The 21,252-nt window shown below is 40.5% G+C and overlaps 1 protein-coding gene across 1 annotated transcript; it reads left to right on the forward strand.

Moving 5' to 3' along the window:
- Nucleotides 1-16,300: 16,300 nt before the first annotated feature.
- On the forward strand, nucleotides 16,301-20,312 carry si:dkey-12e7.4 (uncharacterized protein LOC558132 homolog). The gene is made up of 6 exons (XM_053427163.1): nucleotides 16,301-16,488; nucleotides 16,684-16,735; nucleotides 17,491-17,678; nucleotides 19,014-19,184; nucleotides 19,386-19,496; nucleotides 19,916-20,312. The coding sequence occupies exons 1-6, from the start codon at nucleotides 16,336-16,338 to the stop codon at nucleotides 20,027-20,029; spliced, it is 789 nt and encodes a 262-aa protein (XP_053283138.1). The 5' UTR covers nucleotides 16,301-16,335; the 3' UTR covers nucleotides 20,030-20,312.
- Nucleotides 20,313-21,252: the final 940 nt, after the last annotated feature.

Raw genomic sequence — 21,252 nt, forward strand, 5'->3', positions numbered from 1 at the left:
ACCGTGTCCTCTACCGTTTCTGACCTCATCCCCGTCTCTGCCGCCCATGCTGTGCCTGACTTGCAACTCCTGACCAAAAGTCAAAACCCCTTATTCCCCAGAAATGACCGGTTGATAAACCCTGAACCTTGACCCAAGCTTCATTGACCCCTCCATCCCCTCGCTCTGTCAACTTTGCATTCGATCCAATATACATATATATAGTTATACAAAACTGCAGACAGCTCTATTTGAATTTGTATTCTGTGATGGAACTGATATTGAATTTTCCACTTCTTATTGTCCCCTGATGTCCTCTTATTCCATTCAAACTCCTCTGTCCCATTGCCATGATATGATTTTTCATTTTCAATGATTGTTTTTGGCTGATACTGTCAATTGAAAATATTAATAAAATCTCTTAAGATAAAATAAGTTTTGTTGATGTGATTCTGCAGACTTGATTCAAACTCGCGCAGTCAGCAACAATTCAGTGCTGTGTCATTCTCTCCAGTGTCACATCTCCTGATTACTTTCTGCTACACTGACCTTCTGCACACAGGCTTGACTATTTAATCAAGGTCCCCCGGCTTTAAACTGTTCCCCTGCCTTCGAGGGAGCAGTTCGGAGGAAGCACCAGCTTAAAACTATAGCATAAAAAGGATTAATGAGGGATGCAGTGGAGAAAAAGAGCCGCTTCATGTAGTAAATCTACAGTGAAGTAGGGAGACGCAACCAGCAACTTCAATTGTTTGGTGTTTATTGAAATCAAGAAGAGAATAGGAAAAATATCCAGTGAGCTTCATGACTTCATCTGCATTGAGACGTCTTTGTCCCACGTGGGTAATGAAACCTCTGTGAGGCCGTGTTTTTCCTTCAGAGTGAAGGACATGAAATATAAGAAGCTGCATTGAAAGCACTTTCTGACATAGATGTAAAAAAGATTGAAGTTGGCTTTCCTGTCATTCATGAATCAACAGTATTTGAAGCTTAAAAAGTCTAAAAAGGTTCAAATCTGTTAAATAATGTAAAAATGTTATTTGAGAAGAGCTGATTTAATTTGCTCCAACTGTCATTATGGCATCAAGGAGCTTTAAATGTCAAACATGAGGACAAAGTCTATTACACAACCCCCGCAGTAAACTTAACATTAACAATGTTCCAAACTGACAACCCAAAAAACTTTGGCCCAATTTTCCAGCAGGAAACTGGAAGTCTTTGTCTTTTCCAGCTGAATCCAGGCTGGGAGGCTTTTCCCTGCTCCTGAGCTGAGATGTTTCCTCTAAGACAGTAGGACAGGACATGATATTTCTAGTAAAACCCAAGTAATTGAGTTGACATGCTTTTAAAGCAATCTGAATTATACAGTAAGCGCACAAGCTCCCATCTCACTGTGGAGCGGGTGCAAACCCACATCAATTAATCAGAAGCATTTCAATCTTTATGTGTAATGCCGCTGCACGAGGAGAGTAGATATCACCGAGGCAGTAATGTGTATTTAACAATACGAGTTGTATTTAACAATGTTGGTCAAAGTGAGACTGTTTGGTGAACGCAGTGAAACAAGTGAAAAATACAGATAAAGTTAGGTTCAAATATTGAATGTGAAGTTGTGCACATGCAGCACACCTAGAGAAGAGTCAGAGTTAAGAAGCTGCACAGAAAGACAAGATGGCTCCAGATTCAGGGGTTGCATCCTGCAGAACACAAACGCCAAACTGGTCCACAGAGGATGATCCGCACGACTAGAACGTTTCAATGCCTCCTCTTTTGCTTTTAACATGTACCGTTCGATGCTCTCTATGAAAAACAGTTCATCACTGAAGTGCAATGAATCCTGGGACAGGTTCCCCCCCCGAGAAGGATCAACCCATGGGAGCCTTCGTTCCTCGGGGATAAAAGGACGCATTGGTCGTCAGCATTAGGAGGCGCGTTCTAGTCTCTCTGCTGTAATGTCAGCTGCGTTGAACTGTTGAAAATAGAAGCTCAGCCATCGCTCGCTCTCTCTCTCTCTTCAACAACATGAGATCTCTAATCACTGTTCGTTTAGGAAGTGGAGCGATGACTCAGCCGCTTGCTTCACAGTTTCAAACAGGGGAGAGCACTTTGAAATAACTCATAACGAAGTGAGTGAATAATTCCTTACGACTCCACATCATTAAAAAAAAAAAAAGGAGCCTCTGATAGGTTTTGGAAAGGTTGCACATCTAATTAAACGTCTTGCTGAGGATGCAGTTTTTAACCAGATCGGACAAGTGTAGATACTTTAACGCACATTACGTCAGAAAAAAAGTCTCCACGTGTTCTGTACGAGCAAAGAAAGTTAAACATACTTCCACAGACCCTTCAGAGAATTCTCACTTGCTGCAGTTTCCTAAACGAACCATCAGCAGTGGGTTTGAACCCGCGTGGCCCTGCAAGAAGAATTAAAGGCAACGCAGACGGCAGGAATCATCGACTGTCCCTGAAAGCAGCTTTGCTCAGCACTGCCTGCTGCAACCATCTGGGAGAAGAATTTACATTTAAAATCAGACTTCTCAGACAGATGCAGGCTGAACTTTGTCTTTTCGCTATATTTAGACCTGCACAAAAGGGAGCGACAAACTAAAACTACACACTCCACTGAGGTTTACCGCACTTTAGATAAATGTGGTCCAGAATATTTATATATTTTGAGATTATTCTTTCCTATGCTGCCTAATGTTGCATTACACAATAAGACTAATTTGACATGTGTTTCATACAATGAAATGGTTCATGTCAAGTCAATTCAGGTAAATATTTGTTACGTTTAAGTGAAGGTTCAGACCCCTAAGCAGACACGGAATGGTTTGTAGATGGATAAATGAACAGAGTTTATTAGCTGGTGAGGAAGAGTAGCAGGGTGCTGGTTGGCTTGTAGTTCCTGGCAACGTGGAGGATGAAGAGCCGAGCGACAAGGCACACGAGGGTTCTGGATGAAGAAAGCAACAAGGTTAGCGTACATCCAAAAGACAAAGAAGTCGAGAGTTTCCTGCTCATCACTTGCTACCAATAGTGGACGGAATAATCTGGCGTTGAAGTGATGAGACGCCCCCAGGCTTATATGGAGGAGGATGATTAGGAGGATTGGATGCAGGTGTGCCTTGTCCTTCTGCAGCCACCAGCCAGCCACACCCCCTGCCACACACAACACACAGGGGAACACAGAAGGGAAGGGTGAGAACACAGCCACAAACCACACAACACAAAACACAATCACCACAAATATTATTTCTAAAGCGTATCTCAATCAGGAGAGACTTCATTTGTACAATGATATAAATGTATGGCCATGCACAGTAAGAAATGAAAGTGATAAGATATGAATGAATGTCTGTTTAGACCCCTATGATGTCATCAAGGTTGAAAAGTGGCGTGAGAGAGAGAAGCAACCATGTGATTGGCCGATTGAGATCATGGAAACCTCTGATTGGATTACTTAGAGCAGGGGTTTTTCAGGCTATGGACCCCCAAACTGGTGGAGAGATGGAGCAGGGACCCCATACTATATATATTCTATAAAATTGTGTTTTATATTAAACTGGGCCAAGTGCCATGTATAAACATAGCTACCCTGTTATTGTGCATTCAATACTAAACTATTCAAATATTACACGGGTTCATATATTCATGTTTTTAATTTAAACATGTGCAAGGTACAGGGTGGCCATGCCACTGCCATTTATAAACATAAATCTTGCACACAACACTGAGCTATTACAATAATTCACAGATTAATGTTTTTATTTTAAACATACATGTAGAAGAGACAGTTAATCCACAAGCCATGTGTGGATGCCACACATACTCCCACATTAGTGAGATGTCAGACCTTGATGGGTAGCACACAACTTATCTAACCTTGGACAGATGAAGATTATCAGGCATAGGGTCATATCAGCCTCACAATATTTTGAATGTAATTTAATGTCTATTTAAAGACATTTAGATAAATGCTCTGCTTTGTGCATTTTACAAATTTTAATTAACTGTATTGTTGACTGTTGTATGGCGACCTTGAGTATCCTGAAAGGCGCCTTATAAATAAAATGTATTATTATTATTATTATTATTTAAATTTGTGGGGGAACAATTGGTTGGAAAAATTAAAAAAAATTATAAAAAATATAAAAATTGTCTCAACCAAAAATGTCGCGACCCCCCTGCAGTACCTCCGCAGACCCCCTAGGTGTCGCGGACCCCCTGTTGAAGAACTCTGACTTAGAGTAAAAGAGAAGTGTGAATGAATGAGACGTAGAAAGTCTTCCTGATTGAACTAAACTTAATTTAACACAATTTTACATGATATGATAAAAAACATGAAGAGATGTACATGATTGCCGCTCAGTCAGTGGATCCACCAGACTGAAATACTTCATATTGTATTTAATCTAAGGATTCAGTACACAGAGGATGCATCATAGTGACTCTGAGCATTTCTCTAGCGCCACCATCAGGTTGATATTTGTGATCTTATTTTATTGAAATGTTGTCATAACTATTGATGGCCAGCTTTTAATTTGCCTTCACCCATAGGATGAATTGAAAATAGGAGGCTACAGCATGTTAGCATTTGTCATTGTGAAGCAATTAGCATTCTGACGCTGACATTCTGCTCAGCACATTATACTGTGAGTTAAGAAAGTGCTGAGTCATTCACTTGCAGGGGATTTGTTAGTGTTGATGAATGTCCTCCATCCAAACTCAACTGTAACAATAGATATGCACTTGAACATGAACTTGAAAAATGATCCACAAGGACATTTCAGTTTATTTTTATGGGACCAAACCGAAAACAAATGTCATGTTCAAGAAAAAGAAAAGGTGAATGACACGTATTACTGAGACTGATGTTTTATCTTGATCTTAGTAATATTTAAATTGACAAACCTTTGTTGAATCAAACGTATCACACAAATTCAAGAGTTCCTTTCCTCCTCCTCCTTCTCTCAGTCGCACAGTTTGCACAACATAACACTTTCTGCTTCAGTGTCTGGGGGGAGTTCCTTTGTGATACGTTTTGTTTTTTTGTCCAGATATCGTGTTTCTGTTCTGCATGCAAACAAAATCAACCTGATAAAAATTGGAGGCGGTTTTGGAACCAGACACCCAACGGCTGCACAGGGGCGAGAGAGGGGGGAGAATATAACGCCCATGATTTATTCATCCATGAAAGGAACACTGGTGTTTTATTGATGATTTTTTTTTAAATATAGTTCATGTGAATTAAATAAGTGATTGAAAATGGATGTTCCAACCTAGATTCATGTGAGTGCCACACACCTGGGCACATGCACACATACAGGCGTGTGCATGAACACTACTTTCATTGTATTTCGTGTATGTGTGCAAATTCATTTTGATGGTTGTGTTGTTATCGTTCAGTTCTGAATGTTGTCTTAATGCTTGTAAAGTTAACCTGGGTCCGTGCATCAAGATCATCTGCAGTTCATTTTGAAAAATGCCTCATTTCATGGTTTATCATGCAGAGATGTAAATGCATGTATGTGATTGTGACGTTATTGTCATTGAATGAATACCCACAATGCAATTCAGCGCAAAACAGACACAACTTCTTTATCTAACTTGTAAAAAAAGGAAACATGAGGCCAAGTATAAACATGAGGCTCAAAATTATCCAAATAGCTAATTATTCCTTAAAAATTAAAAAAATCTTAATTAAAATCCTTCCTCATCTCAGGGCTGCAAATTCAACTAAAACAAACAAGACCTGGATTCAATATTGACTGATAATTATCTTTTCATAAAGCACAGTGGCCCATAGTAATAATATTAAGCCTGCATGGGCCCTCATGTCATCAGCACTGAAGTAGATGGAGAAATAAATACAATTTTTTCCGCAGCAGCGTAGTTGCCAGTGATCTTTATCAGACTTTACTCTCTCCCAGAGTCCCAGGGGCACGCTTGTGTTTATTTCTTACCACTACACCAATATAGGATTATTCAGGAAGAAGATATGAAAGAGAATCCTTGAGGGATAGGGCTAAAGGAAGTACTATAAAATGATCAATACTTCCATTTTTAGGTGCAGAAAATCCTCCCGCAGTGACTCAAGCTGTCGGTCGTCTTTGTTGTGTGAGTGTGTAATATTTTATAAGTCATAGCTTTATTCTGCGGATTTTACTTGACCTGGGTTATCGCTCAAGCAGAAAGAAACACACTCAAGAGGAAGGGACGGACAGCTGCCTGGGAAATATATAGTAGATTAAATTACTCAGTAAATTATGAAATTTCACAGGGATTCCCGATATTCTTTAATCTAGAGGAGTACTCCTAAAGTGAACACAAATGTTCTGCTGTACCGATGTCCGAGGCTCTACACCCGTACGTTCACTACACTCTGTCATCTTTCCTCTCACGTTTCACTCTGAGATGAAGTTCAGGAGCATTTCAAGTGATTTTAGGGGCCCAGGCAAAGGGGATCTTGGGGACCCTATAATGAACCACACCCCCAATCTGTTAAACTATTATTTTATTATCAAAATTATAATGAAAGTGCACAAAATTAAATGATAGTAAGTATAAATGAAAATGAAAAAAAATAATGCAGCTTTAGGCTGAAAGTTATTATCAGTCTTCTGTAAAGACTCATAGAATCCAGAAGTTCTCGTGCGTTTCTCAACCTGGGGTCAATTTCCTCTTTTCCCCGCCCTGAGGGATCTGAAACCCTAACTGTAACTTTTCACTCACTTTATTTTATACCATATCACATTTACTGAGTCGGCAGGTTGCATGAGTAAGATGCAGGATCATAGGCCAAGGGATCGTCAAACAAAGGTACTTCACTAAAGCCTCACTACAGGAACACAGTTTGATCATCTTTCACAAAAAGTTACAAAAAGTACTACAAGTGTTAAAAGAAGTCCAATGAAAGAAGAACTATAGTCTTTAATAATTATGAGTGATTTTGTTAAATAGGTAAATGTTATACTACAAACAGACCACTTAGATCCTACTGGTGTGAAGGAGAGGGACAAGCAGGTCAGAAGTTGTAAAAGGGCACCTGAACACTTTGGAACTTGCAATTAGAAATTTACATCACATAATACATTTATGATTGACAGCGTGCAGGAGCTCTTTCACAAATAGGTAAATGTTAAAAGTAGCAGCAGAAATGTATAAATAGAAACATTAACTCCTGTGCTGTGATTACTGGGCAGACCAACTGCAATCTACAGTATGCAATTAACTGATTGTTGAATTCTGTGTCGAGACAATACCTCGTCTCTGCCTCTGCTCAGGGACGCCAGTGAACACCCCCCAGCTCCAGCAGCACAGCTCTGCACCACACATTGTACCACCACCATCTCATCACTGGCACCGGGAGCTGTGTGCCAAAGTCATGTGTCTGTAAATGGAGGAATAGAAGCCAAATTCCAAATGAAGTGACCCCAGAGGAGACTGTGATATCTGCTGCTCCCAAGCACCAGGAGCTTTAAGAGAGTCTGGACTCAGGAGGCTGCCAGAGAAACCATCTGTGTGCTGTGACTGCATAAGCTCTGTCGGCTGTGCTGTCAGCTTTATCCCGGCACCTACATCTTAGCCTCGGTATTTGCAAACTAACTCAATGCAAAACAAACAATGGAGCCGAGTGTATTCACGAAAGCCAGATTGTTTAATCATAAATATTGAATGGACGAGGAAAACCAATCTCTTTTAATAATTTCAACATTTGCCTCTTGGATCGTGGTGCTTTTATTTTGTCAAGTCTCCTAATAAAGGGGAAATTAAACACTTTATGCAAACCAGGAGAAAATATCAGCTTCTGATTTTACTTTTATAAGAAGCAGTGTCACGTGCTAAAGCAAACGCTCAAGATTCAATAACTATTATCTATACAACAGCAAGGGAAGGTATTCTGGTGCAATATATATAAATATATATTGCTGTATTTATCTTGTCTTACTCAAAGTACTTTAGAATACAAGCCACATTCATACAGAACCATAAGATTGTTTCTGCTATCACACACCATTCATCACAGCCGCATGGTTCAGGATGAAAGTTCACATTGGGATACAGACTGCATGAGCCTATGGGGTGCCGTTTGTAAAGCATCTCACGCTGAAAATAACAGCAACATTTTGTCACATTTAGCTTCAAAACCATGTTTAAAAAACTGGTGTGAATTTTTGAGAGTCACTTTTTTGCACATTTACAACAATATTTGTCAACTTAGAGATATTTTAAATATTTAAATTAGGGATGCACCGATATGGAAATTCTTGGCCGATACCGATATTTAAAACAACAATCTAGCCGATAGCCGATACCGATACCGATATTTGTTTATATTGTTTCTGTTGTTATTCATTCACCCTTTTGTGCCAGGAAAAAAATGAAATCATTATTTAAAACACTATTTAAAAGTATTTCAGCCCTTTTTTCACTCTTATCTTTTAATGAGCACAAATTCAATCAGATTTATGAAACAATCTTTAGTTTAACAAAACTTTATTTTATATAACCTTTTGTAACAGAAGACATCGAGCTAAATAGCTCGATTAACTACCTACTCAATGACAATGTACTTTCTGTTTTGTGGTGTTGAAGTCTTTGCTCGTATTACCCCCTCTTGAAATGTCTGATGAACAAGTCTTGCAAATAGCTGAACGGCGATCTTTCACTGAGACCGTGAAAAAGTCCCACACAGCCGACGCTGCCGCCATCGTCTCCGCTGTTTGTATGTAAACAGGAAGCGCATGTGCACGTCCTTGCTGCCAGATGCGTGCGCCCTCCCTGCCGCTGTGGGGCGCTGTACCGGGTTGCTGCGGAGCGCCCTCCCTGCCGCTGCGGAGCGCTCCACCGGTTGTTGTGGACCCGTTTCGTTTGGCTTGCAGAAAACATACGAATGAACATCGGAGAATGATATCGGTGAAAGTCAAGTTTATTACCGATACGCCGATAATAGTAAACAAGGCGAAAATCGGCCGCTACCGATGTACGGCCGATAAATCGGTGCACCTCTAATTTAAATCCAAATGTTAAATGTTAAATCTAAATGCTAAATCTAAATGCTAAATCTAAATCTAAATGTTAAATTTAAATCTAAATCTAAATGTGAAATCTAAATGTTTAATCTAAATCTAAATGCCAAAGCTAAATGTTAAATCTAAATCTAAATGTTAAATTTAAATTTAAATTTAAATCTAAATGTTAAATCTAAATGTTAAATCTAAATCTAAATGTTAAATCTGAATATAAATCTAAATGTTAAATCTAAATCTAAATCTAAATGTTAAATCTAAATGTTTCGGGTGAAACTAAATATTTAACTAACATGCAAATTCAAATGCCGATAACAGGAAGTAACAAAATAAAAGCTCGAGGAGGTCAGAGTTGCCTCTTCAAGAGCCTCATCTTCCTCCAGATAAACAGGGCTGAGCAAACAAAGATAAACAGGGACAACAGAAAATTCAGCAAAAAGCCCAGAGAGAGCGAGAGAGCGAGAGAGACTTATATCAGAGGTTCATAATGTAAATAGACCAACATCTACACTGCTGTATTTCTATGAAACCCAAACAATATCTTACACAAATTCTGCCACATTATATGGAAACAATTGTCCCGGGTCCCCTGCCTGGCCCTGATTTTCACTCTCTCGAGTGCTGCTCTCTGTCTCCTGACATCTGTCCTCACTGTCCCTCGGTAGTGAAGGCACTGTACTACGCACTGCATAAAGAAAGGAGGTCAAAGGGGAATATTTTTGTAATGATTTTAATCTCATTTTATCAAAGTGCAATTTAACCCTAATTCCGTCTTTTTAAGCGTGTTTCCTTGAAAAGGCAGCCTTTAAGGATTTTGGGTGAAGCAAAACTGAATGAGATGAGCTAGGTTTGAGAGTTGCCTCTCCCTTTCAGTACAAATGTCTGAATTTTGCTACTAAGCTCAGTCTACATCTCTTATAATGACTTGTAGGTAGATGAATCAAGACATCCAATCCAAATACAGTTTACAGGTTGCCTACAGTGATCCAATTGAGGCTGACAAAACAAAAAACAAAAAACAAACTGGTGCTTAAATTCTGTCAGGTTGGCATTTAACGTTAAGCTTTGGTCACACTACATGACTTTCAAAGTCTTAAGATCACTGTACTGTTCACACTACACGACTGTCTTGTACTCTAGGGTGTTGTGAGCAGAGGAGCAGAGGGCAACCATAGCACAGTGCCCGGGAACCAAGTCCAGATTTGACAAGTGTTTTAACCTACTTCTTCTTTGACGCGGTGGACTTTCTTGCAGTCTGTCATTTTCATTCCCTTGACTGATGAGCTCACTTTTCCTTGTGGAAGGTGACACTGTATGAACTAAATTAAATGATGTTATGGACAAAAGAGGGGAAAATATATATCAGTAATTGGAAACAAAGAAATTAACATTTCTAATTACCCATATCTGAATTTTGGGATGAGCAGAAATAGAACAGGTAAATTTTTTTTGTACCTGTCATTGCAGTGAAAAAAACATGACAGATCAGTCAAAGTGCGCCCCCTTGTGGCTGGCTATAGTGGCTACAGGTCATAAGTCCCGCATCCTTCATACAAGTGACAATAAAAACTCAAAGTACTCTTCAAATAAAGTTTCTCCAAACGTGTTTGTTATTTTATGTAGTTAATATCACGATAATCCATGTCCAAGAGTCCATTTCCCCGGATAAGATTTATTTGTTCTTTACCACTATAAACACACTCTGACCTCCTCGAGCTTTTATTTTGTTACTTCCTTTTACCGGCATTTGAATTTGCATATTAGTTAAATATTTAGTTTCACCCGAAACATTTAGATTTAACATTTAGATTTAGATTTAGATTTAACATTTAGATTTAGATTTAACATTTAGATTTAGATTCAGATTTAACATTTAGATTTAGATTTAACATTTAGATTTAGATTCAGATTTAACATTTAGATTTAGATTTAACATTTAGATTTAAATTTAGATTTAGATAAAGATAAAGATAAAGATAAAGTAGCTTTATTGTCAATTCCTTAACATGTTCAGAACATACAAGGAATCGATACGACGTTTCCCACTCTCCCACAGTGAAAACATATAAAGTGCACAAGCACAAAAGATAACACAAGACATTTCCTAATACTAAGTAAACATACAGAATTTTTTAGTACAGCAGCATAAGGTTCTCTAAAAGTGTAAACGTAGTGATTAAAGTGATAAAGTGATAAAGTGCAAACAGTACAAGAGACAGTTTGTTGCAGAAGTAAACATACAGATTTTTTAGTACAGCAGCATAAGGTTCTCTAACGTTTAAACGTAGTGATTAAGTGATAAAAGTGCAAAGAGTACAAGAAGTACAAGATACAGTTTGTTGCAGAGTCCTGAGTGTTTTGTTTTTTTTGGGGGGGGGGGGGGGATGTGAGGGGAGAGAATTTAGCTCCCTGACAGCTTGGTGTATGATACTATTTCCGAGTCTGGTGGTGCGGCAACGGAGGCTCCTGTACCTTCTTCCAGAGGAGGCTGAACAGACCGTGTGCGGGGTGGCTGGTGTCACTCACGATCGAGGTGGCTTTCCGGGTGAGGCGGGTGGTGTAAGTGTCTTGCACGGAAGGGAGTGGGGCACCAATGATCTTACCAGCTGTGTTGACTATGCGTTGCAGTTTTTTCCTGCTGTGTGCAGTGCAGCTACTGCCCCACACAGTGATGCAGCTGGACAGGCTGCTTTCAATGGTGCCCCGGTAGAATGTTTTCAGGATGGGTATGGGAGCTCTCGCTTTCTTGAGTTTGCGAAGGAAGTAGAGGAGCCGCTGGGCTTTGTTCGCCAGTGATGCAGAGTTGGTGGCCCAGGAGAGGTCCTCGCTGATGTGCACCCCAAGGAATTTGGTGCTGCTCACTCGCTCCACAGCAGCACCATCGATGGTCAGTGGGGGGTGCTCAGTGTGGCTTTTCCTGAAGTCGACCACCATCTCCTTTGTCTTGCTGACATTCAGCAGGAGGTTGTGGTCTCTGCACCAGGTGGTCAAAAGGTTGACCTCCTTCCTGTAGTGGGTCTCATCGTTCTTGGTGATGAGACCCACCAGAGTTGTGTCGTCCGCAAGCTTCACCATGTGATTTGTGCTGTAGGTTGATGTGCAGTCGTGAGTCAGCAGGGTGAAGAGCAGGGGACTGAGCACACAGCCTTGTGGGGCCCCTGTGCTGAATGTGATGTGATGTGGCCTCTCACTGAGGAAGTCCAGAATCCAATTGCAAAGGGAGGTGTTGAGCCCCCGGGTTGGAGTTTTCTGTGGGCTTGTGTTGTTTGTTGCTTCGAACCGTGCAAAGAAGCTGTTGAGGTCGTTGAGCAGAGAGATGTTGTCGTCGCAGGTCTGTGATGCAGGTTCGTAATCCGTGATGGTCTGGATGCCCTGCCACAGGCTGAGCGTGTCTCTGCTGTCCTTGAAGTGCCAGGAGTAGTCCTGTTTTGCTCTTCCGATGCCACGGGACAGGCTGGCTCTCGCTCTTCTTAGGCCAATTCTATCCCAGGCTCTGAAGGCTTTGTCTCTTGCCCTCAGCAGCCGATGGACAGCTCCTGTCAGCCATGGCTTCTTGTTGGCCCGAGTGATATGGTCTTTGTGTGGGTCACATCATCTGTGCATTTGCGGAAGTAGGAGAGAACAGTGTCTGTAAGCTCCTAATTGTCTATGTGGTTGTTGTATGTAGCTGCTTGCTTGAACATATCCCAGTCTGTTGTCGCAAGACAGTCCTGGAGAGCACACCTTGATCCATCCGGCCACACTGTAATCTCTTTCCGGACCGGTCTTTCCACTTTCACTCTGGGCATATATGCTGGCATTAGCATGACAGTGATGTGGTCGGAAAGTCCGATGTGGTGAGGGGGGAGGCCTTCTTTGCTCCTTTGTGTGAGGTATAAACCAGGTCCAAGGTGTTTTTCTCCCTTGTTGGAAAATTGACATGCTGATGAAGTTTTGGTAAGACAGTTTTAAGATCAGCATGATTAAAATCTCCAGCGATGATTGTAAATCCATCTGGGTGTGCTGTCTGTTGTTCGCTGATAGCCTGATAAAGTTCACAAAGTGCCGCATCCCTGTCACTGCAGCTGGAGGTTGGAGGGATATATACCGCGATTATTAAAACCGCAGTGAATTCCCTCGGCAGATAGAAAGGACTGCACTTTATGATCATAAACTCCGCTAGTGGTGAACAGTGTCTGCATACTACCACAGCATCCTGGCACCACGCATCACGTGTGTAAACACAAACTCCTCCGCCGCGTTGTTTACCTCCGTTGACGAGGGCTCTGTCCGCTCGATAGCATGTTAGCTGCTCCAGATGTAAAGCGGAGTCGGGATGTTATCATTAAGCCATGTTTCAGTGAAAACAAGCACACAGCAGTTACTCACTGTCCGATTCGCTGACCTCAGCAGTCGTATATGATCCAATTTATTGTCCAAGGATCAGACATCATTAGCCATGATGATGGATGGTATGGCTGGGTGAGTTGGGCTAGCCGCTAGCCTAGCTCGGATACCTCCGCGCTTGCCCCTCTTCTGCTTCCTCGCACACCGTTTCCGATGTCTCTTTATCGGGGCTGTGGTTGCAGTTGGGTTCGGTGTAATCACGGGATGGCGGAGTAATCCGAGCTCCTTGATGGTTGTCTCTGTTGTAGAATCCAACATGTTGTTAATCTTGCTCTTGCAGATGTCTAACAGAGTCTGTTGACTGTATTTATAATCCGACGCAGACAGACAAGACGAACACTTATTAAATAAACAAAACACCGCTTTGTTGGGAGCGCGAGTGGTCGCTGCGTCTACACGCGCCGCCATCTTGAGTAATGTCCATCTTTAACATTTAGATTTAGCATTTAGATTTAGATTAAACATTTAGATTTCACATTTAGCTTTAGATTTAATTTTAACATTTAGATTTAGATTTAGCATTTAGATTTAACATTTAACATTTAACATTTAAGTGTAACATTTAACATTTGGATGTAAATATTTAAAATATCTCTAAGTTGACAAATATTGTTGTAAATGTGCAAAAAAGTGACTCTCAAAAATTCACACCAGTTTTTTAAACATGGTTTGAATCTAAATGTGACAAAATGTTGCTGTTATTTTCAGCATGAGCTGCTTTACAAACGGCACCCCATAGGAGCCAGGTATTAAACCACCAACCCTCAGTGGACAAGCCTCTCTCCCCCCTGAGCCACATGTTAAGTATATCCCTTGTACTCCAATCAATGTGATAACGTTTCTAAACCTAAGGTGATAAAAAAAACAAAAACATTTAAAAATAAGAAATGGTTTAGGTGGTAATTTACCATCTTGCTTTTTTTTTTTTGTGTAGTGTATTAATAATTTATATAAATCCGTTTTTGTAAAGATTCTTTTCATTGGGTTGCTTCATTCTTTTTTACATTATATAGTCTGAGATCAGTTCACAACTATAGGAAATGGACTATGACATAGCCAATAACAAAGCAAAATTGCTGGGTTTTAATTGATACTTTCGGAAAGAAGAAGAAGAAGAAGTAGTATGACTAGTAATAGTATTAGTATTAGTAATAGTAATAGTAATAGTAATAGTATCCCTCTGTTCCCTCTGTTCTAGTTTTTTTCGATTGCTTAAGCACGATTTTCAAAACAGGGCCCGGTGTTTCAAAAAACTAAACACAATCAGCACAACCACATACCCAATCAGCAGAACACCTCAGATCCTTTGCAAAATGAAACACTCTTGTAAAAACTATACACTTATTAAGCAAACCATATTTTGTTACCATATGAAACACACACGCTTCATATGACTTAATTCTGTTTGAGCCAGTTACACACTGCTGTTGCTAACCTAAAACACTTTTAGCAATTCCAGTTCTCACTGATTAGAGTACTGCAAGTGAAGTACACAGAGAAAGTGCAAATAGACAATAAATTCACCAAACACTACACAAGACTAATATTGCAGACTCATGAAAATATAATTTATTTCTCTCCATATCCCCAAATCAGTCAACATGTCAACATGGAGAATCAAAACAAAACATGTCCCAGTTTTCATGCTATTACAGGAGTGTGCATAACACTGTAAGCTCGACAAATATCAGACAAGCAGAACATTCTGTATCCAGTACAGGTTTCAATGAGGGGAACCTGAGCCTGGGGCCGGAGATCGTAAACCCTCCACCACCATGCAGAGAAAAACTCTTTGATTGGGTTTAGAGACAGAGAATGTGGTGGAAGGTATGCTACTGTAAACTATGGATGGTGTTGAAACCAGTTCTAGACCAGAGCAGAGCGGTGGAATGACCCATTGTCCCAGATGACAATGGATTGCATCTGGTGCCTGTGGTTTACTGCTGTGACGATGTTGTGTAATCGGTCTAAACATTTGAGAATGTGAGGTGTGTTGAAAGGGATCATATTGTCGTGACGGAGGAGGACCCCATTCTGTGTAGTGGCAGCACAAAGGGTGATGTTACCCCCACGTTGCCCTGTGACATGGATTATAGCCCCGTGGCCAATGATATTTCTGCCTCTCCTTTTTGATTTTGTCCTGTGAACCCTGCCTCATCTATGGATATGAATTCATGCGATTTCCTCAGCATCCATCTGTAAAACTCTCAGAAATACAGTGAAAGACAAGATTGTGTAGTTCAGCATAGGTCTGGAATACAGTACATTTACATTATGAAAGTTATGTGTGCAGTATGCAACATCACACACACCATCATTACTAATGCCGCAGCCGCAGCCTTCTCCTCCTCCGTGGATTCCCCCTCTCACACTCACTCTTCTTCTTTTTTGAGCACAAGCTCCATTTTGGTTGAAAATGGGTGAACTCAGCTGATGCATTTGTATAGTGTTTAAACCTGATTGGTGTGTCTACAATTAAGCAATCATGTGTTTGAACACCTGGTGGCTGTGTTTAACCAATTGGCCCATAGGGGTGGTCATTTGACAGGCAGTGCTTAGGAATTGCAAGGAAGTGACATCTTGATATACTTCTGTGTCTAATTTATACAAGTGTGTTTAGTGTTTTGCAGATCACTGTGTGTATTGTTTTGCAAAAAGTGTGAAGCTGACATTGTGCTTATAGTGGTGCAGATCTGGGCCATGTTTTGATAATTGTGTTATACTTTTGATTTTAGTGTTTATGCAATCGAAAAAAACTGTACACCGTCTCCGTCGTGTAGAGGCCCTGGACCGGTTCGGTGAAGCGGGACAATGCTCCCCTCTGCCGGAGGAGTAGCGCCAACACGCGCGGGTCTATCCAGGGCAAGGTCACGGTTAATATCTGGGAGAAGTTAGGATCCGTCGCATCGGCTCCAGCACTTAGTCAGAGCCCGAGTCAGAGATGAGCGGGGCCACGAGGTTCAGGCAGTGCGGCTCGGTGCTGGTGACCGGAGCCAGCCGCGGCATCGGGCTGCAGATAGTCGAAAGCCTGGCAGGAGGAGGCTTCTCCCCGGGGAAGATTATAGCCACGACCCGAAACCCCGGTGGCGCCCAGGTAAACACCCTCCAAGCTACCTGATTATCCCCGGAGCTACACACCGTGTGTGGGGGCTGTGACACCTGGTCAAACACGGGTCTGCACCGGGCTGAGGGTACATCATGTACCGGGTAGAAGTCCCAGCGACCCCCGGTGTGAATCTGTTAATACTCCCTGTAGCTGAATCAAACAGGATTTGTTCTTGATCCACAGAAACTTCAGGATCTGGCTCTGAAACACCCGAACATCCACATCACCACCCTGGGTAAGAGAGAGAGAGAGAGATGTGGCTGGCCTGAGTGAGGTGGCCATGAGTTCAGTGCAAAGACCAAAACACATCAAATGGGATATAATGACAAGTAATACACACACACACACACACACACACACACACACACACACACACGTCCTTATTAGACTTTGCATTGGCTCTAATCCCCAAATCTTGAAGGAGAAAGAAGACTAGACCAAATGGGGTGAGTGGGAAAATACTAACTACAAACTACAATAAGTGTGTGTTTGTATGTAGAAATATTACAACAGGACCTGAAACAAACCAACACAACACAACATAGATGTGAATGAATGTCTTTTCTTTAACATTAATATAACTCTTGGGATTATTCAGATGAAATCAGCGAAATATGAAGAATAATGAGGATTATTAATATTTTCATTTTTTTTTTTTAAACCAGTCAGACAGAGCTTAAATATGATGGTTGCACAACTGTTCCATGTCTCTTACTCTCTCTCCTCTTTTCCACCCACTACTCCTGTGGGAAACGTCTTGACCTTATATGTTACGATTTGGTGCTTAATTGAATTGACCTTTTATTTGAATTCATATATTTTTTTGCCATAGATTTTGAGAAGTGTTATACAAATAAAGTTGTTATATAGAAATACTACATGCGTTTCCAGCATAAAACCATTACTTGTTATAAATCGTTTATTTTCCACCTCTTAATATTTTGTCCTTGTTTTTGCTAATGTGCAGTGCTGGTGTCTCTCTCTCTCCAGATGTGCTGAGCCAGGAGAGCATAGATAAATGTGCAGAGGAGGTGAGCCGGCTGGTTCAAGACCAGGGTCTGAACTGCCTGATCAACAACGCAGGGATTAATGTGGTGGCCGACTTTCACTCTGTTACTGCCGAAAAGATGATAGAAAACTTCCACACCAACGCTGTGGCTCCTCTTATGATCACCAAGGTAATGTTTATTAATAGGCTTTGCATTTTTTTTTTCATTTAAACGGGTGGAGCTGTGGATCAGCTGTATAGTGCCACACAAAGGTTTTGTTTGGAAGGTTCCAGATGAAAACAAATAAAAGAAGGATGACTTTATTTCTGCGCAGTCACCGGCAAGAGGCAAACTTAAAAAATAACAAGATGACCTTGATGTACAGAAGACACAAAAGCCCCTCGGCTCAGGCCAGACCGCATTTCATAAATACTAATTTAAAGTCCAGTGTCCGTCGGCCTCAGAGCACAGAGGCAAACAACAGAGCGACACCCTGAGCTGGTAGAAACTCTGGCTCTGATCAAAACGCCTGCTGACACTCAGTTTGTTCCAGTGGAAGGACAGTGTCTGTAAATACAAGGCCGCACTGCAGCACAGAGCTCTGACTCAAACATCTGAGCACAAGTGGAGGTCAGTGAACAATCACATGGTTTGGAGACGTCATCTTGAGTCATGCAAACTTCTGACGGACATTTGTCAGTCAGGACGATACGGTTGTTTGGGGGTTGAAGCAGCTAGCAATTTTAGGGAGTAAAGCATTTCAAATACTAACTTATTTGTAGAAATATATATTTAAAAACCACAAAGACAAATTGTCAAGGATTCCTAAGATGATGTTGTCAAATCTTTATTGCAAAAAATGTAACTGAAACTTTCCAGTTCAACCATAAAATTGAATTCAGACACAAGCAAATACACAGAACTTAGATATATAAAATAAATACAGATCTTTTCGGCATTGTTTCTTGTGTAATCTTTTTTTTTTTCTATGAGTGGCTAATATCGGCCCATTATTCAATTATTATATTTGAATTGGTCGGGTGCTCCTTTTTCAATTTAATACTAGTATTATTGTGAATGTCTTAACATCTCTTCACGATACTGATATTGTATATTTTCAGCTCGGTGATATAATATAGTGTTAGAACATGATGAATTTTTGATTAAATTGTATTTGTGTCAAGGTTATTGATCATATCATTGATAAGATGCTGCATCTGCCTGACAGACGATCAATAATAATCAATAAAAGTTAAATCTGCAAGTCATTGCTACCTTAAAACTTACGTGGCCTGAAATAGTTTGTTTGGAGAGTTCCGCCCTTCTCTCAGAGAGTATATAATATATAATTCTGCCTCCAGAGGGCGACACTGACCGTGTTTTCCCACAGTGTAGTGCATGTGAGCCCGGCAGTGAACGCTCCAGTCGTTGTCTCCTAATAACTTTATATTTATACGTGTGTTGTGTTTTAATTTTTAAAACTAAATATTTCACATATCTATGTTCTCCTCCCTCTGATCCCAGGCCTTCCTCCCTCTGCTCAAAGCAGCTGCGTCCAGAGGAGGAGCAGGCGGCTCAGGGAGCATGAGCATCCAGAGGGCAGCAGTTATCAATATGTCCTCTCTAATGGGATCTGTGGAGCGCAACTGGGGGGAGAGTGCAAACATTAAATGGTTCCCCTACAGGACCTCCAAGGTGATGTGTCACAATTAATTGAAAATGTGTGTTTAATTGGTTAATTAGGGGGTTTTGCATGTAAAGTAGGTTAACCCTGGAAAGAGAAAGGCATCTCTGACTGTTACAGACGACTGGTTAGCGTAAAAGAAAGTTACAAACTCTTTCAAAGACGAGTTCAGCGTTATGCTTCATGATAGTTTGATGTGTTTGCCTCCTCAGACTGCCCTGAACATGGTGAGTCGCTGTATGGCTGCAGACCTGGAGCCCGATGGGATTCTCTGTATTGCCATACACCCAGGCTGGGTGCGCACTGACATGGGGGGGTCCCAGGTAAGAGCCAGTCGGACAGTCACAGTCTTTCTCCACACATTTAAATCATATCATCCTCTGTAATGGAAATAGTCTGTCTCTGCCTGCATTGAGGTTTTGGAGATCTTTAAAATCCGTAACACTTTATTAACTATGATAAATATGAATCCCTAGACTCTGTTGTAAAATAAATTGTACAATAGTTATTCAATCAGCTTTTGCTTAAATTGACACAAATGGTTCTTGATCCAAACGATTTCTAAATATAGTAACATGAAAAAAAACATTTCTCAACACTCAATTAGCTGTTACAGCACAATTAGAGGTAAAACTTGTCTTTAACATATTACAAATATACCAGAGCTTTCTCACAGTCAGTTTCCTGGGTGATGTACGTATTTACACACACATTGTTTTTGTGTGTATTTGTGTGTTTCCAGGCTACATTGAGTCCAGAGGAGAGCACTTCCTCCATGTTGTCTGTGATTGGAGGCCTAAGTGAAAAGCATCATGGGTCGTTTTTGAACTTTACTGGAGAGGTGCTACCCTGGTAAACCCGCACATCACCAGTAATGAGTATGGTGATTATGAGCACTATTAACTTTTGGTTGTTAAGTTAGTTAAGATCCTCTTCAGCTAAGCAAAGATTAATCTGTTACCGGCTCAGAGTTGTTCTTTCATCCAGCTCCAACCTCTCGAGCCAATACAGTGTCCAGTAAATAAAATGCTTTGTCTCCTTGAGGTGAAAACTGGATAAAGGCGTCAGCTAAAGGAAATGTAATGTAAAAACTGCCACATAATTAACATGCTTAATAAAAGTTTGTAGCTCTAAATAAACTCCTGTTTTCATGTGTTCTTATTTGATGGTAAGTATTTCTATTAACTAGAATGAGTCTCTCAGTAGAGCACAAACCTGCACCAAGGCCTAACAGTCTTTGCCTTAACCTTTACATATAATCAAGCTGCAATCAAGTTTCACACACTAATTAATAGCAGTCCTCTAAATATGCTTTTCTTTTAAAAAATCCGGATTCGTAACTTATTTCCTTGTAAATCAGGGAAAATGTCAAAAACCATCTTGGTCCTTCCATGGTTCATGGAGTTTGTATAGTTTTGCACAATCCTGAGTAGTAACAAAACGAGGAGACGGGAGCAAATATATTTTCGGATGTATGAAAAACAAAGCTGAACATTAGAAATTTCATAACATAATTCAAAGTGATTGTTTAAGTCTTTCAGTTTGTCCTTGGCCAAAATCTAAATTTACTTGCGTTTTAGAAGAATCTTAAAACACATTCACTTGATCTGGACATTTACTGTTTTGAATTCTGTATATTTTATGTGGATCTTTATTATAATTTTTTTATTCTTCAATTCTTACAAAGTTATTTTTTACATTTCTAATCACGTGAGGAAATTTGTGTTTATAAAATGTGAAATATATAAAAATTCTGATTATTCTTCCCTGTCTAAAAAACTAGGGGGAAACTAAGCAACTTCTTTTCAAAATGTTTCACTTCCTTATTCTCGAAATGGAAAGTTGAGTTCACGTAATAACTTCGTCTTTCAGCAAGGTGCATTGTGATGATGTGATCCGGTGAAGGCATCTCCTCAGGTACATTTCCTCATTGTGACACAAGTCAGTAAAACAATATGTGACGAGTCTGAAAGATAAAGATGACAATGACAATCTTTTAGCACAAATGACCTTTAGAGTCATGATCCCGTCTTAGTGACGCTGAAGCTGCCGCAGCGGGAGGAGAACTGAGTGTGTGTT

Source organism: Pleuronectes platessa, chromosome 7 (genome assembly GCF_947347685.1).
Source record: "Pleuronectes platessa chromosome 7, fPlePla1.1, whole genome shotgun sequence".
Lineage (NCBI taxonomy): Eukaryota > Metazoa > Chordata > Actinopteri > Pleuronectiformes > Pleuronectidae > Pleuronectes > Pleuronectes platessa.

What these genes read in the sequence shown, in the direction of transcription:
- si:dkey-12e7.4 (XM_053427163.1), top strand. Translation starts at nt 16,336, where the DNA reads ATGAGCGGGGCCACGAGGTTCAGGCAGTGCGGCTCGGTGCTGGTGACC. An exon ending in GAAACCCCGGTGGCGCCCAG is followed by an intron (nt 16,489 to 16,683) that starts GTAAACACCCTC and finishes CTTGATCCACAG; the next exon opens with AAACTTCAGGATCTGGCTCT. An exon ending in CATCCACATCACCACCCTGG is followed by an intron (nt 16,736 to 17,490) that starts GTAAGAGAGAGA and finishes CTCTCTCTCCAG; the next exon opens with ATGTGCTGAGCCAGGAGAGC.